Source organism: Lepus europaeus, chromosome 17 (assembly GCF_033115175.1).
Source record: "Lepus europaeus isolate LE1 chromosome 17, mLepTim1.pri, whole genome shotgun sequence".
NCBI classification, from domain to species: Eukaryota; Metazoa; Chordata; class Mammalia; order Lagomorpha; family Leporidae; genus Lepus; species Lepus europaeus.
In genome coordinates this window covers 59,763,117-59,780,508 of record NC_084843.1, presented here as the reverse complement: position 1 = coordinate 59,780,508, position 17,392 = coordinate 59,763,117, and the positions used below count along the sequence as shown (strand labels likewise).

General features: G+C 56.9%; 1 protein-coding gene across 1 annotated transcript in view; it reads right to left on the bottom strand.

The window, feature by feature from the left end:
- The window catches only part of PALD1 (phosphatase domain containing paladin 1), a 56,865-nt gene that overhangs the window by 26,789 nt on the left and 12,684 nt on the right, over positions 1-17,392 (bottom strand). Inside the window, exon 2 of the mRNA XM_062214869.1 lies at positions 998-1,208. Within this exon, the coding sequence (XP_062070853.1) occupies positions 998-1,179 (182 nt within the window). The 5' untranslated portion in view covers positions 1,180-1,208. The remainder of the gene's footprint in view (positions 1-997; positions 1,209-17,392) is intronic.

Sequence of the window (17,392 nt, the reverse complement as noted above, 5' to 3'; positions counted from 1 at the left end):
ATCTAAGCACATACGTTTCCTTTGAAAATGTTCAGCCAAACATGACTTTCAGGGCACTGGCGCTGTGGCTAGTAGGCTAAGCCTCCACTCCTATGGTGCTGGCATCCCATATGGGCGCCAATTTGAGTCCCAGTTGCTCCTCATCTGATCCAGCTCACTGCTCATGGCCTGGGAAGGCAACGGAAGATGGCCCAAGTGCTTGGGCCCTTAAACTTGCATGAGAGACCATGATGAAGATCCTGGCTCCTAGCTTGGGATTGGCTTACCTCCAGCCTATGTGGTCATTTGGGGAGTGAACCAGTGGATGGAAGATCTTTCTCTCTGTCTTTCCCTCTCTCTCTGTAACTCTGCCTCTCAAATAAATAAATAAATAAATATCTTTTTTTAAGATTTATTTTATTTATTCAAAAGGCAAAGTTAGAGAGAGGTAGAGACAGGTAGAGAAAGAGAAGACTTCCATCTATTGGTTCACTCCCCAAATGGCTACAACTGCTGGAGCTGCGCTGATCCAAAGCCAGGAGCCAGGAGCTTCTTCTAGGTCTCCCATGTGGGTGCAGGGGCCCAAGGACATGGGCCATCCTCTTCTGCTTTCCCAGGCATATTAGCAGGGAGCCAGATCAGAAGTGGAGTAGCCAAGACTCAAACCAGTACCCATAGGGAATGCTGGCGCTGCAAGCCAGGGCCTTAACCCGCTGTGCCACAGTGCTGGCCTCGTAAATAAAATTTTTAAAAAAATGATTTTCAAACAGGTTTCCCTCTACCCCCTCCTCTACACTCCCTGGCACCACAGACATGGTAAGGAATGCGGGTTCAGGGACCCATGACAGGGCCCCAGCTCCGCTGTCCACGTGCTGTGGGACTCCCTGGGTATCAGTGCCTCCATCTACAAAACCGAAGGCAGGTCTTACAGGCTGAGTGCCCCAGGCCACCACAGCCCCCAGCAGGTCCTCCCGGGCCGTGTCTTCCAGGAGCACAGTCTTGCTCCCCTGCCACTCACGTGATCACGACGGGAGCCACCTTGTTGGGGATGATGGACTTGGCCTTGCTGTTGTGCACGCTTGTCTGGAAGGAGTGGACGCTGAGGGAATGCCGGCCATCCATCGTGCCACTGCCCTGGAGGCCCTGGAAGGGAGCGGCCGCCGACACCGTCTGCTGGGCTGTGCTGGCCGTTGTCCCCATAGTCCACCGGCAGCCTCAGGACCCGAGACCTGCGGGGGGAGAGGGCATGCAATGAAGAAGCCAGGGCAGGACGGGATCCCTCAGCCCCACCACGCAGCAGAGGGGGCGCCCACTGCAGCTGGAGCAGGCAGGCAGGCAGGCTTGTCCACTCCCCCCGGGGGCTCAGAAGCACACAGGCCCTGGGGTGGGGTGTGGCCTATATGGCTAAGACACCACTTGGGGCACCAGCCTGCCTCCCATATTAGAGTGCCTGGGTTCAAGTCCCAGCTCTACTCCCAATTTCCAGCTTCCTGCTAATGTGCAACTTGGGAGGCAGCAGGTGACAGCTCAAGTCCCTGCCACCCATGTGAGACCTGGGAGAACTCCCAGCACCTGCCTGGTCATCTCTGTTGTGGGCATCTGGGGAGTGAAACAACCTATGGGAGATGGATAGCTACCTATTATGCATATACTCTCTCTTTCAAATAAATGTTTTTTTAAAAGATTTAGTTTTTTGAGAAGCAGAGTTAAAGACAGGGAGAGGGAGAAATGGAGAGAGGTCTTCCATCCACTGGTTCATTCCCCAAATGGCCACAATGGCTGGAGTTGGGCCAATCCAAAGCATGGAGCCAGGAGCTTCTCTGAGTCTCCCATTGGGTGCAGAGGTCCAACCACTTGGGCCATCCTCTACTGCTTTTCCAGGCCATAAACAGAGAGCTGGATCGGAAATGGAGCAGCTGGGACTCAAACCAGCAACCATGTGGGATACCAGCACCGCAGGTGGAGGCTTAGCCTACTATGCCACAGTGCCAGTCCTAATATTTTTTTAAAAAAAGAAAGAAAACAGAAAAATCCTACGATGTGCCTGGATCTTTGCTGATGCCTTGTGAGACTCCCAGATCTAGAGAGACACAGACACACACAGCCTCCGGTATTGTGGTGCCGAGGGTTAAGCTGCCACTTGGGATGCCCACACTCCATATCAGAGTGCCTATTCAAGTTCCAGCTTCTGATCCAGCTTCCTGCTGGTGCATCCTGGGAGGCAGTGGAAGCAGACTCAAGTGCTTGAACCCCTGCTACCCATGTGCAGACCGAGATGGGGGACCTGGCTCCTGGCTTCAGCCTGGCCAGCCCTGACTCTCAGGAACGGCTGGGGAGTGAACCAGCAGATGAAAGATTTCTCTCATTCTCTCTCCTTACCCCAACCCAGCTTGCTTGTTCTCTCTGTTGTTCTGCCTTCCAAACAGATGAAGAAACAGATAAAATATAAAAAAAGACACTGCTCCTGATCCTAAGTTTATATTCCTCTGCTGAAAATAAGACAGCTAGGAAGGGGTTAACCATCCAGCCCTTGTCTAGGAGTCTATTGATCTGTTGGGGGAGGGGCAGTATAGACAGAGACCAGGCCTCCCGTGCTGGGAGGAGTGGGGGATGTCACTGTTGCAGAGAGGAGAACCAGGGGCACACAGATGCAAAGAGAGAAGTCTCCTCTGGGTTTGAACAGGCTGCAGGAGAGCAGTCCAGCCACAAATCTCATAGGATGAGGGCAGACAGGTCCAGACAGGGTGCTGTCAGCACATCAAGGTTCCAGAGAGAACACCGGCCCGAACTCAATGTCAAAGCACTTTTGAAACAGTATCAGCATGAATCCTGGCCCCTGGCAGAACTCAGGGCAGCCAGGGGCCCGGCGACCCTTCTGCAGGGCTATCTGCATGGGGGCACTAAAGGGCACCTCCTAAGGGGGCCCACGGAGCCAGCACAGTTTTGCAGCAGGCTAAGCTGCTGCTTGGGACACGCATCCTATATGAGAGCACTGGTTCAAGCCCCTGCTATTGACTCTCCACTAATGCACACCCTGGGAGGCAGCAGAAGATGGCTCAAGGACTTGGGTCTCTGACATGTTCAGGGAGACCCAGATGGGATTCCTGGCCCAGCTACGGCTATTGTGGTCATCTGGGGGGCAAACCAGTAGAGGGAAGATCTCTCGCTCTCCTTGTCTGTTACTCTGCCTTTCATGTAGATGAAAAGGAACAAACATCCTAAAAAAACAAAATAGGGGCCAGCAGTGGAGCACAGAGGGTTAAGTTGTTGTTTGCAATGTGGGCATCCCGTATCAGAGCACCAATTCCTGTTCTGACGACTCCACATTTTTTAAAAAGATTTATTTTATTTATTTGAAAGTCAGAGTTACAGAGAGAGATAGAGACAGAGAGAGAAGTCTTCCATCTACTGGTTCACTCCCCAGATGGCTGCAATGGCTGGAGCTGAGCCGATCCAAAGCTAGGAGCTTCTTCCAGGTCTCCCACATGGGAGCAGGGGCCCAAGACTTGAGCCATCTTCCACCGCTTTCCCAGGCCATAGCAGAGAGCTGGATGGGAAGAGGAGCAGCCGGGACTAGAACCGGTACCCATATGGGATGCCAGTGCCTCAGGCCAGGGCTTTAACCCGCTGCGCCACAGTGCTGGCCCCAGTACTCCACTTCAGATCTGGCTCCCTACTAATACACCTGGGAAAGCAGCCCAAGATGGCCCGAGTGCTTGGATGTGGGAGACCTGGGTGGCGTTCCAGGCTCCAACACTGCCCAGTTCTGGCCATTGTGGTCATTTGGGGAGATTGAGATGGGGGGGAGGACAATTTACCTTTCAGATAAATAAATCTTCAAAAATAAGATAAAAAAAAAAACCCGATTTTTAAAAATCAATGGGCCACAATGGTGGGGTATTGTTTATAAAAACAAAACACTGGAAGCAAGCCCCAGGCAGCAGGGGATTTACCGGCTAAGCTTTAGGATATCCGTCAGGTGAAATGCTTAGCAGCTGTTACAAATACACTGACTTGGCCGGCGCCGTGGCTTAACAGGCTAATCCTCCGCCTTGCGGCGCCGGCACACCGGGTTCTAGTCCCGGTTGGGGCACCGGATTCTATCCCGGTTGCCCCCTTTCCAGGCCAGCTCTCTGCTGTGGCCCGGGAGTGCAGTGGAGGATGGCCCAAGTCCTTGGGCCCTGCACCCGCGTGGGAGACCAGAAGCACCTGGCTCCTGGCTTCGGATCAGTCAGATGTGCCGACCGCAGCGGCCATTGGAGAGTGAACCAACGGCAAAAAGGAAGACCTTTCTCTCTGTCTCTCTCTCTCACTATCCACTCTGCCTGTCAAAAAAAAAATAAAAATAAACAAATACACTGACTTATGTGGAAAGACACAGAGGATAAGGGAGATGGGTGGGGTGCAAAGCAAGAACCTGCCCCAGCCCACAGCAGCTCAGGGGATGCAGCCTGGGACCCCCACAGGGCGCTGCTCCACACTCGGGGCGCATTCGCGCAGGTCGCAGAGTGATGAAGTCGAAGGCTAGGCAAAGCAGAACAAGAACAGCTGGGCAGGTGGCCCTCTGGTTGCCCACGGCACAGCTGCTGCCTCCTCGCATTTCATGGGGCCCGACAGGTCCCAGACCCCACTCGCCTCAGCTGCCCAGAGCTCTCCTGGCAGCCTGGGCCGAGCAGACCAGTGGGAACAGCCTGAGAGAAAGGGGCACAGGGAGACAGCAGTGGCCAGACATGGGAGAGGCCTGCAGGAGGCAACAGCTGGGGGCAGCTGCAGGGCCAAGGCCAGGCCCAGGGCCCTCGGTTCCCACAGGGCTGCAGTGGCCCGACACCTCCGCCTTCTCTGCCCCCTTGCCTGGCCCTCAGCTCTGGCTCCAGCCACTGTGCCCCTCCCTCCCCTCTCCCTCTCACAGGCGATGACAGGCCCCAGCTGGTGCCTGCAGAGGCGGCAGGAGCCCATACAGATGTGCACAGCTGCAGGGCAGAGGCAGGGCCGGGCAGGACCCTTTGAAAACGGAGCCCATTGAAATCCACTCACACGCCCATCAGGCGGTGAACACATGAACCAAATGCGGCAGAGCCGGACAAGGGGGCAGACCTGTGAGACACACCAGGAGAAGCCAGCCAGGGCCCAAGGCCCCCCCAGCAGAACCCCACATTCTAGGGCAGTAAGCAGGCCGGGGGCACACTGCACGGGGGCTCATAGGCCCACACTAGCCAACGTGGGTCAGCCCACACACAGGACACGGACTGCCGTTACAGCACGGCACCTGCCATGTAACAGGCAAGGTGCACTCCCCCATCCTCTGCCCTCGCATGTCACTCCCGAAGTCACCTTGTCCCAGCTCCCAGCTCCCCTGGGGTGCCCCCTCCACTGAGGCCCCTCTCTGGGCCTCTCTGTGACAGGGGGACAAGAGTGGCAAAGAGAACAGGTTTCGGTGGAGATGAAATAACAGAAAATGTAGGACAGCCTCGGAACAGGGCCTGGCCAGCAAGTGCCCACTAAAGGCTGGCCACTGCCAGGCACAGCGTGCGCCGATCCCCTACGCTTCAGAGTTGGCTCTGCACCACGCTGACCCCCAGCCAACATGGCTACTGGGCACTGGGACGAGCTCTACAGACTCGCCACCAGCAAAGGACCTGGAACAGCTCATCAGCCACTCACATCAACCACCCGCCAACCACCCATCAAAATCACAGTCTCTCTTTTTGAATGTATTTATCCATTTGAAAGGCAGAGCGACAGAGACAGATGGGGAGACAGAGAGCTTCCATCCACTGGTTCACTCCCCACATGGCCTCAAATGGCCAGGCCTGGCCCAGGGAAAAAGCCAGGAGCCAAGACCTCCATCCTTAGCAGGAACCCAAGCACTTGGGTCACCTGCTGCTCCTTTCCCAGGTGCATTAGCAGGGAGCCAGATCAGAAGTGGATCAGCCAGGACTCAACTAGCAGTCTGACATGGGATGCCGGCAGCACAAGCAGCAGCTTAACCCACTGTGCCACGCATCAGCCCCAAACAGACAGTCTTTTGATTTATGTGGGGCTAAATAATATGTTACTAAGATTGACCCTTTGCTTTTTGCTTTGTCACATGACTATTCACCAAGGTGCGGCAAGCTCTCTCCCAGTTACTAGGGGACAGAGCTGCTCTGAGACCCGAGTCCTCTGTGGTCCTCTGGGACACCCCTCTGGCAGTCGGGGTCCTCAGCATGGAGCCCAATGCCCACTGCAGCGAGGACTTGGCAGGAAGGAGCCCCAGAAGTCAACGCTACCATTCCCAGTAAGAGACGGAAGAGCAAGGACTGGCAGGCCTGGGGGACACAGCGGTCCCAGCTCTGTGTGAAGCAGGTCACTGGGCTGGAAGCCGGCTGAGCCCACTCCCTCCCCTCATTAGCCGTGTGACCTTGGGCTCTCGGCTTCACCTTTCCAAGCCGCTGTAAACTGGGGACCCTAACAGTAGCTCCCCTGTCGGCCTGCCCGAGGATGAAGTAAGTGACATGACTTCCCGGCAGCCCAACACTCCCACACAGCAACGGCTCCAACCCTCAGCTGCCCTCACTGTTGTTCTGCCCTGCCCCTGCCACACCCGGGCCGCCCTGTACGTCTCCTGGTAACTGCAGGTGCCACAGCCCCAAGCCCCAGGGCCCAGTCCACCGCCAGCCTGGGGGAGTCCCGGTTCCCCTCCCCAGCCTGGGCCCCCACGGCCGCCCATCATCACTATCCTGTCACACTCAGTGCAGTACGCACTGAGGGAGGCTCCGGGAGACACCAGCCCTGCTCGGGGCCGTGGGCAAGTCCTCAGCCCTCCAAGGGCAAGTGTGCACCCCGAGACAGTCCAGCTGTCACCACGCCCTCTGCCCCAGCATGGCCGGCAAATGCACAGGCCCACAGGCAGTCTGGCTCCTTCCCCGTGTGCAGCCTGGGGTCTTCCAGATGCCCAAACCAGATCCTGCCTGTGCCTTTCTTCCTTTTTTGTGTAAAGATTTATCTTATTTATTTGAAAATCAGATTTACAGGGGCCGGCGCTGTGGCGTAGCAGGTAAAGTCGCCACCTGCAGCACCAGCATCCCATATGGGTGCCGCCATATGGGCACCGGTTCAAGTCCCGGCTGCTCCACTTCCTGTCCAGCTCTCTGCTATGGCCTGGGAAAGCAGTAGGAGATGGCCCAAGTCCTTGAGCCCCTGTACCCGCGTGGGAGACCTGGAAGAAGCTCCTGGATCCTGGCTTCGGATTGGTGCAGCTCCAGCCGTTGAGGCCATCTGGGGAGTGAACCAGTGGATGGAAGACCTCTCTCCCTCTGCCTCTCCTTCTCTCTCTGTGTAACTCTTTTAAAAATTTTTTTTATTTATTTATTTGAAAGTCAGAGTTACAGAGAGAGAGAGAGATCCATCTTCCATCCACTGGTTTACTCCCCAGGTGGCTAGGCTGGGCCAAGCTGAAGTCAGGAGCTTCTTCCAGGTCTCCCAAGTGGGTGTGAGGAACCAAGCACTTGGTCCATCTGCTGCTGCTCTTCCCAGACCACTAGCAGGGAGCTGGATAGGAAGTGGAGCAGCCAGGACTCGAACCGGAGCCCACATGAGATGCCAGCATTGCAGGTGGCAGCTTTACCCACTATGCCATGAGGCTGGCCCTGTGGGTGCCTTTCACAGGCAAAACAACAGGCAGACCCCACGCTGGTGTGGTGCTCCATCCCTGCTCACGTCCCCCAACCCTCCCCACACACCAGGCCCCTCCTCCTCAGGCCAGGCCAGAACATCCCCTCCTCTTACTGGCAGTGGTGTGGTCACAAGACCCCCATGGTTCCTCTCCATGTGGCCAACCCCTATTCTTAGTCACTTTGTTGGGGGCAGGCGTTCAGCCTGGCAGCTAAGAGGCCGCTTGGGACACTGGTACCCCATCCTGCAGCGTCTGGGTTTCAGTCTTGGCTCTGCTTCCAATTCCAGCTTCCTGCTGATGCACACCCTGGGAGGCAACAGGTGAGGGCTCCAGTACTTGGGTCCCTATAACCCACATGGGAGACCTGGATTGAGTTCCTGACTCCCAGCTTCTGCCTGGCCGAGTCCCGAACGCTACAGGCACCTGGGGAGTGAACCAGCAGACGATCTCTCTCTCATACCTCCCTCCCCATGTCTTTCTTTTTTTTTTTTTCTTTTTTTTTTTGACAGGCAGAGTGGACAGTGAGAGAGAGAGAGAAAGGTCTTCCTTTTTGCCGTTGGTTCACCCTCCAATGGCTGCTGCGGCCAGCGCGTCTCGCTGATCCGAAGCCAGGAGCCAGGTGCTTCTCCTGGTCTCCCATGTGGGTGCAGGGCCCAAGGACTTGGGCCATCCTCCACTGCACTCCTGGGCCATAGCAGAGAGCTGGCCTGGAAGAGGGGCAACCAGGATAGAATCCAGCGCCCCAACCGGGACTAGAACCCGGTGTGCTGGCGCCACAAGGCAGAGGATTAGCCTGTTAAGCCACGGCGCCAGCCCATGTCTTTCAAATAAATAGAAGATTTTCTAAAACTCGCCTGGCTGGCAGGATTACGTGTGCACCATCAGAGCAGGCGCAGAGCCCGACCAGTTGGCACCGTGGCCCCAGCAGCACAGCAGTGCCCAGGACACAGCAGAGGCTCCGTAAACATTCCTGAAGCCAACAAATGACACCTCCCACTCTCAGGACCACAGCACAGGGAGGAGCAGGCCTCAGCTTCCGCAAGAGAGTGTGAGAGAAGCTCTAGCCACATGCTTCTCCCCTGCACTGGCCTCCTCCCAGACCCTCCACATTCTACCCAGCCTCGGAGGTTGGAGCCCAGTTCCCCCATGAAGCCTTCCCTGACTGCACCCCCAACCCCTCCTCTCTCTACTCCCACAGCCCCTCTGAGCACCGCAAACTAGGACACTCCATTCGCTGAGCTCATGCTGCTCCCAGCAGGGCCCGTGCCCTTCCCGGCTCTGCAGCAGGTGCCTGCTTCAGCGGAGGAGGTGGCCAGTGACTGCCAAGAACACATCAACTCTGAGAGGGCAGGACGGGGTCTCTCCACCACGCCACATCCCCACCCAGCCTCACGAGCTGGGACAAGGCCGGCACTCAACAGCAGATGCACACACAAGACTTGGGGACAGGTAGGCAAACAGGCACTGGCTAGGTTGGGCATGGTGGACAGAGTGCAGGATTTCCCTCCCTCGCTCGCTCTGGCTTACCCTTTGCTCCTTAGTGCCCATCCCCAACCCCCACCCTGCTCCTCCACCTGCACAGCTCGGCCGGCCCCCTGCCCGGTACCCTCTGCCGACTGCAGTCCCTGTTCCCCTGACACTAACTCCGTTCACACAGCCAAGCCGGGTTCTTAAGTCCTGCTGCCGTTTCTGCCTTGGCTACTGACAATAACCCTCGAGGGAGCCGGCCAGGGGCCCTGACCCCACTTCACAGAAGAGGAGACAGCTGAGCGAGGCAAAGAGCAACCAGCCCCAGGGGACGCGGCCCAGGGCAGGCACAGTCCCCTGCCCTGGCCGGCCTCTGAACACCAGAAGAGATCAACTCAACACGGAGAATGAGAGCACCCAGGGCTGGGAGTGCAGGAGCCCCCCGGCCCCTACCCCTGCTAAACTGTAGGTTTCTAACACTTCTATTTCCCTACACTGGAAGAAAAGACTTTAAAGTGAAAAACAGACAACGAGACGGCTGGGGAAGGCTGCCATGTGCCCAGCGGGTGTAGCCTTGATTCAGCTTGCAGGCTGAGGGGCCTCTTTAGGGGCTGGGGGCCGGCAGGAAGGAGGCGTCACATGTCAGGATGACGAGCGGAGGTGGGCTGGGAGCAGGGAGTGGACAAAGCCTGGCAGAGTGGCCGGCTGTGGGCAGCAGCAGAGGCAGGTGGGGGGTTGGACTGTTGGAGCTACCGGTCTAGAGAAACTATGGCACAAGCCTCAGCCTCAAAGAGCCGGGACACGCGTCCGGCACAGCTCACCGGACAGGTGGAAGGCAGAGCAGGGGCTCTGGGGATGGCAAAGACTGCTCTTTTGCCAGCAGCGGTCACCAGGTTACCTGATGCTTGGCAGCACACAGCGACCCAGGGCCAAAACTGACTCCTCACCTCCCGTGTAGCATCTGGGGCCACGTGACCACGATGGGACATGAGGGGCAGCATCACCTGCCAACTTCTGGACCCCTTTCCTTCCTTCCTCCACCCTGCTGCCCGGAACACAGATGCAATAGCGGAAGTCTTGCAGCCATCCTGAGCCCCAAGCATGTGAAGCCACGTCCCAGGAACAGTGGAGATCAAGCTCCCCGAGGAAGCCGTGGGACGGAGCCACCACCCTGGCTGGGTCCGCAGCACTCTGGGCTCCAGCAGGACAGAGAAATAAACTTCCACCTCGTGGGAAGCACAGTTGTTTGGCTTTTCCTATTCCTTGCAGCCAAATCTAATCCTGACTAACGCACTCTGTTATTTTTAGGTTTGACCCTCGGTGGCCACCCGCCACATGGCTGCAGCGAGGGGCTGACTCCTCCCCCTCCTGCAGGAGGACGGCAGGTTTCCCTGAGGGTGAACACCAAAGTAGCACCAGGATCCTGGGAGCCCAGGGTCCAGAAGCCGCCATGCTGGGCCGCCGGGGCCCACGGGTAGCGGAGGGGACACACACAGAGGCCAATCAGACCATCCCCAATGCCTACAGCCCAGCCCTAAGCCCCTCCTTCCCACCCTCCTCACCCTCAAGATTCCAGGCAAGCCCAGCTCCCAGCTGCCCAGTGGAGTCCAACAGAAAAGCACCGGCCGAAGTCGCCCCCACCTGCCCAGCACTGATTTTGTGGGTACTGGGGTTCAGCCGGGCCCTCTCTGTGCCAACCTCACTTTCATCTGGAAAGTGGGGTTGGCTGAGATGGGCAGGTGCCCCACGGCTGAATCCTTAGGGTACATAGTCCACATTTCGGTCAAGTCCCAGCACAGAGCCACAGTGCCATTGGCAGGCTCAGGAACAGGTGGTGGCACCTCCTGCCCCCAGACCCAGCCTGCAGCCCCTCCTAGGAGGAAGCTGCAGCAAGGTGGCCAGAGCCGCTCAGGCCCTCCAGGACCCCCGGGGCAGCCTCTGCCCTCCTGGCTTCTCCAGCCAGGCATGCCATCCCCAGGCACGCTCCCACACCCATCGGTCGGCATCCTTCCCCGAGGCCCTCCGGCCTCAGCCCATGCTCCAGGCAACCCTGGCCTTGACTCCAAGGGCCTTCAGGTCTGAGCCATCTGCTCTTCCATACCCCACAATACCTGCGGTTCCACACGTCACTCACTACGTGAATTTCACAGTCACCATCTCTCCGGAGCCTCCGAGCACGCGAGAAGACTGAGCACTGACTACTGTCCCATTGAGCAGGTGAAAAGCACCAGGCTCACAGAGTGCAGCCAGCAGCAGAGCCAGGCCTCTGGCTCCGCAGCCCTGCTCTTCCGACCATCAGGGAGACACCGGGCCTGGGGGAGGGGCGCCCCTCCCAGGGCCGCAGCCTCAGCCTCCCACTCGCCCCTGGCAGCCAGATGCCCAGGGCGGGTAACAATGGGGCTAAAAATAGGGCCGTGCTTCTGCGGGGGCAGCAGGGGCTGAGCGGCCAGCTGCAGGAAACATCTGCCTCAGCTTCAGAACAAACGCACAGGAAGTGGCCACGCTGCAGGGTTCCCTACTGCGGGGGCGGGGCTGGGGGAGGCGGGAGGGGCAGGAGCTCGGACCGCTCCTCACCTGCCCCAGCCTCTCTCCCCAGCACACACATGCACTCACACACACACTCACACACGTGCACCCGCTCGGTACGTTCTCATCACCCCCCCCCCCAGCACCAACACATATCCGAGAGCCAGAGGTGCTTCGAAGACCCTCATCTGCTCCCCTCAATTTACAGATAAGGAGACCGAGGGGCAGAGGTGGCCAGAGACCCACTCACAGCCACAGCCGCAGCCACAGCCAGCCACAGTGGGCGGCAGGGTCAGGGCTGGGTATCTCCACCCCCACCCTCTCCCCTGTTCATCACCTTCCCTGGGCCCAGCCACTGAGAGCCGTGGGAGTCCCTGGCAGGGAGAGCACTCCCACTCCCAAGAGTGATGCCCACGGAGCTGAGGAGGCGGATGTCCCAGGGAGACCCTCAGCTGGGCTCCAGGAGGACCCAGGCGGCAGGAGCAGGCCAGCCCCTCCTTGCCTGCTGCCCCCACCCAACTCCCACTCAGTAACCCAAGGGGACTCACACAATCCCCAAATAGGAAACAACACCCAGCCTTGGCCCATGGCAGCAACAGGACCTGGGTAATGACCACCAACACAAATGGTAACAAAGCAGAGGCAGCCCCATGCGGCTGGGACAGAGGTGGTGGGTCCCATGGTCTGCCCAGGGCAGAGTCCCACCTCTGAACTAACAGCTGGGCCACCTCCTATGGGCCCACACCGGCCCACTAACCTCCGGCCACGGGCAGGTGCCAGTCTCTGCCCACTGCCACACAGGCAGTGACACACCGGCCTCACGCTACCCTGTCCCCCTCTACCTAGCCCACTCCCACCATCCCCTGCACCAGAAAGCCTTCCTCAACCTCCCCTCCTCACCCTCCAACCACAGGTGTCTCTCCCGCTGAGCCCCACTAGGTTGCTCCCGGCTGGCGCCTGAATGAACAAGAACAAGGAATACCGTTAGCAAGCACGGCAGGATCGACTCTGCAAGCGTGGGTGCTGCGAGGGTGGGGCAGGGCCCAGGCCCGGCACGCCGCCCCGTGCCTTACATGGGAGTCGAGCTGTGATTGCCTCATGGAAAATGTGGCCGAGCCCCGAGCCCCAGGCAGCCGAGAAGGCAAATGAGGAAGGGACACGGAGGCCGAGGCTGTGGGCACCAGGGAGGGGGAGGGGACTAAGAAGCAGGCCCCAGCCGTGTGGGGTGGCAGCCTGCCTGGCCCTGCAGCCTGTCCTCAGAGAGGCAAGAAAAAGGTATGCACAAGGTTCACAGGCCCCTGCCTCACTCCCAAAGACCCAAGACATTAGCACCTGGAGCAGCATCTGAAATCACAAATGGCCAACCCTACTTTTTAAAAAGGCGTATTTATTTTCATCTACATGAAAGGCAGAGTGAGAAAGCAGAAAGAGAAAGGTCTTCCAACCTCTGGTTCACGCCCCACATGCTCCCCACAGCCAGCACCTGACCAAGCTGAAGCCATTAGCCACCAACTCCATCTGGGTCTCCCACATGGGCTGCAAGGACCCCAAGCACTTGAGCCATGATCACGGCCTCCCAGGTGCATCAACAGGAAGCAGAGGAGCCAAGTCTGGATCCCAGGTGCTCTGACACAGCACGTGGGTGTCCCAAGCAGCAGCTTCATCCCCTGTGCCACAACAGCTGGCCCACAGATGATAAATCCGAATCCCAAACAATTTACACCTCCACTCCCCCCGCATTGCGCTCCTCCGGGTTTATTAGGGGACAGGGATGAAACTGATAGCAGGCGACCACCCTGGGCCCCAAGAGAACACAGGCACTGCACCGAGATGACACGTTGTCCCCCTGATTCCCACTGGGAAGCCTGCAGAAGCCACAGCGGCCGGCACTGTCAGAGTCTGAGCAGGGACCAGGCCCTGGGCGCGCACTGGGCCGTGCTCACAGACATGGCGCTTGCAATGGCAAAGTCTGCCAGCGCCAGGGAGGCTGTCCTCGATGAAGCAGCAAAAATGACTAGTTTCACTCTCAGCCCGTGAGTACCCCGCGTGATGAAACAGGAAGTGCACATAAGGCGTTTCGGCAGCTCATCGGGTGTGACGAGGTCTGGAGGCAAATCACACATGCACCTGTGCAGGTGTTCCAGTGGGAGCTGGACCAGCCTGGCGTCTGGGCAACGCTATTCTCACTTGAGAGAAACACGGGCAATCGAGAGTTGGGGATCTGATAGAAGTTTTCTCAAAAATGCGCCAAGGGAGCCGTCCCCTTCAGGAAAACAACCGTGGGCGCGTGTTGCCAATGACAAAGTTGGAGCAGGCGGTGGAAAACGCACACGTGGGTTCCCAGCTTCCCAGCGCTGGATCTTTCCAACGACAGCTGTGATGACATTCCCAGATACGATGTTTGGAAACGCTGGCAGGAGATGTGTCCATACGGGCAAGATCGCGTAACTCGGGAAGCCACACCCGATGTCACATTCAAGGTGCAGCACGATCCAGGGGATCTGAACCGAACAAAGTGTGTCAATGTTTCCAGATTCCATACTTCAGTGAATGCTTAGTCCCATGTTTTATATAGTATCACAGGAAAATACCCATAGGCTAATAAAATATTCCTTCCCTTTTTTTTTTTAAGATTTATTTATTTTTTTGAAAGAGTTACACAGAGAGAGGAGAGGCAGAGAGAGAAAGACAGGTCTTCCACCCGCTGGCTCACTCCCCAGATGGCCGCAATGGCCAGAGCTGCGCCAATCCGAAATCAGGAGCCAGAAGCTTCTTCCAGGTCTCCCAAGCAGGTCCAAGGGCCCAAGGACTTGGTCCATCTTCTACTGCTTTCCCAGGCCATAGCAGAGAGCTAGATAGGAACTGGAGCAGCCAGGACTTGAACTGGCGCCCATATGGGATGCTGGCACTGCAGGTGGCAGCTTTACTCACTACACCACAGCACCAGCCTTTTTCTAATGGCCTACTATATGCAAAGATAAATGAATGGATGTTTGAATTCCACGCACATGCTGAGGTCCCCTCGGATCTGTGCACAGCTAGATTTTCTTCACATCTCCCATCAAAAACAGCACAGCCCACCAGAATGGAGGCAGAGCAGATGTGGGAATCCACCTGGCGCCTTCTGAGCCACGTATAAAAGGGACTGGCCAAACTGTAAAGCATGTCACTCTTCCCATTGCTGCTTGTTTCAGAAAATCTAGTTACTTTTAAAACACAGTACATTTCATTTAGGCTAACACATAGTGAGTTTGTTATCATTATTTTTAAATGTATTTATATATAAGCATTTTTAAATATACTCAGTTTTGGTTTCTAATGTAGTAAACATTGGAATATGCATATAATCCCTTAAACATAAACCCTTTGGGGTCCTCAACTTGAAGAGTGTCAAGGGTGAAAAGTTGACAAACAGCTGTGACTTAATCATTTTGCAGGTGTAGACACTGAGGCCCTGAGGTGTGCACGGTGTATCTGAGGGCCACAGGGGGCCAGGCAGGGGAGCTTCCATGTGCAAGCTCTTAACCTACATGCCCCCCACCCCATCCATCATTTGTTCCCAAGGCAGACTGCAGAAGGTTGAGAGCTGATAACGCCACAAGCAGAGCCCCAGACTGGCAGAAGACACGAGACATAAGTCACCTTGCAGTGGAAAAGAACCTTCCATGCAAACTGCTAGAGGTAGAACACATCGAGGTAAATGCCAACAGCCCAGACCACACAAAAAGTGGTTGCCTTTTGACCAATATGGAAAACCCGTAAAGTCAAAAGGCAAATGACAAACCAGATATGCTCCAAGTGTTTTTATTAGTTATCATAGGCAATCTATGGTTTTTCAAGGACATGAAAAAAGCAGCAGAGCTACCCCTCAGTATCGCCGGGGGGCATTGGTTCCAAGATCCTTCCCTGGGATACCGAAACCCAGTGACACCCAAGTCCTCAAAGAAAATGCCATGGCATGCGCACTGACAGAGCCTACAGGCATCCCCCACTTCACATCCCCTCCAGATCACTCACAACCCCTAAGGCACTCACAGGCTCGGGAGCAGCTGTACGCACACTGCAACATTCAGGGAGCAATGGCAAGAACACACGGCACATTCCTGCAGCCCAGGATCCACGCTGCTTTCCGGATGGCTTCAACCCTGCTGTGGGCCAACTGCCTCTCGAGGGTAAAAGAGACCAAAAATGGGGGGGGGGGGGGGAGTGTTGTGTGGGAGAGAGAGCCCAAGAGAAGAAAGGCACAGAGAAGGAATGCAGGTAGGGGCAGGTGGGCATCAGGCACAGGGGTCAGAACACCACTTAAGACGCCTGCACCCCCTATCAGAGTGCCTGGGTTCAAATTCCAGCTCCTCTCCTGATTCCAGCTTCCTGGCCAGTGCAGACCCTGGGGGCAGCAGAGGATGGCTCAGGCACAAAGTCCCTGGCCCCCGTGTGGGAGACCTGGAGTGAGGTCTGGCTTTCAAGTGGGGCCAGGCCCAGACCAGCTGTTTCAGGCTTTTGAGGAATAAACCAGGGCATGGGAGACCTGCCTCTCTTTCTCTACCTTTAAAATAAGTATTTTTTTAAAAAAAAAGAAAAGAAATACAAATGGCCAATAAATGTGAAAAAAATTCAACCTAACTTGCAATTTAGAAATTAGAAACTAGGCGATCCCATGCACTGCCCATATCGGAGGTGAGGCAGGACGGACCCCTGCCCCAGCGCCAGCCCAGGTCCTAGGCGTGAACTCTCTCCGAGGCACCAGGCAGGGTACAAACGGCAAAGCTCTCTAGAGGCCAATCTGGCAAGGACTCCAAACACCTTACAAATGTGCAGCACATGGACCCAGGATTCTTCTAGCAGCTTATTCAACAGAAAGAAGCTATGGTCACAGAGGCGTTCAGTACAGCTTAGCTCACGGGAGTCATGTCAACAACGCACAGCAACAGCAGCCCAGGTCCAGCGTGCCATGGGCGTCACGATGTGGTCACTGGCACAGCAGGGGCAGCAGATGACCGTCACTGATGGAACATGGAGCCGAGGAAGGTGACACAGGCAAACACCCCAGGACCCCATCCTCCCAACTCAGAAGCAGCGACACCAGACAAGACACAGGAAGCTGGCAAGAGCACCGCGTGCCGCAGTAGGAGGGAGGCTCGGCGGCGTGGCTCAGGGGCTGCCGGCAGAATTGCACACTGTGACCCACTGGCCCCCACGGGGGCACTGCTTGGTAGATCCCTTGAGCCGTCTGCACACCTGTGCCACGTGTACTCCACCGTGCATGCAAAACCTCAGCTTAGACAAAAGAACAAGGCAGCCGTTCACACCGGCACGGGGGACAGCCACTCGTTCACTTTTTGTAAAAGGCATCAAATGACTTCAGTTTCCTCCCTTTAAGTAGCAGGGCAGCCCCACACACAGGTGCACACACGCTAGGAGACTCCTGCCAGGAGAACCCACAGAGCACAGATGGGGCACCACAGTCACGTCCAGGACGTGGGATGAGGGACGATCTTTCTCGTCTTCCTGAATGTCTTCACTTTCCTACAACAAACACATACCAGAGGGAGAACAAGAACTACACAGGGTGGCCACTGATGCTGGTACCAGCTCCACACGCCCTCCTAGGGTGCCTGGCTAGCAGCACAAGGTTACAAGGACCGGGAAGACCAGGCTGACTGCCAGGCTGTGCCACGGCCTCCCCAGCCTCCTTGCCTGCAGGGTGGCCAGGGGGGCACAAGGGCCCTGGTACTCAGAGTGGCTCCCACAGGCAGGTACTCGGCT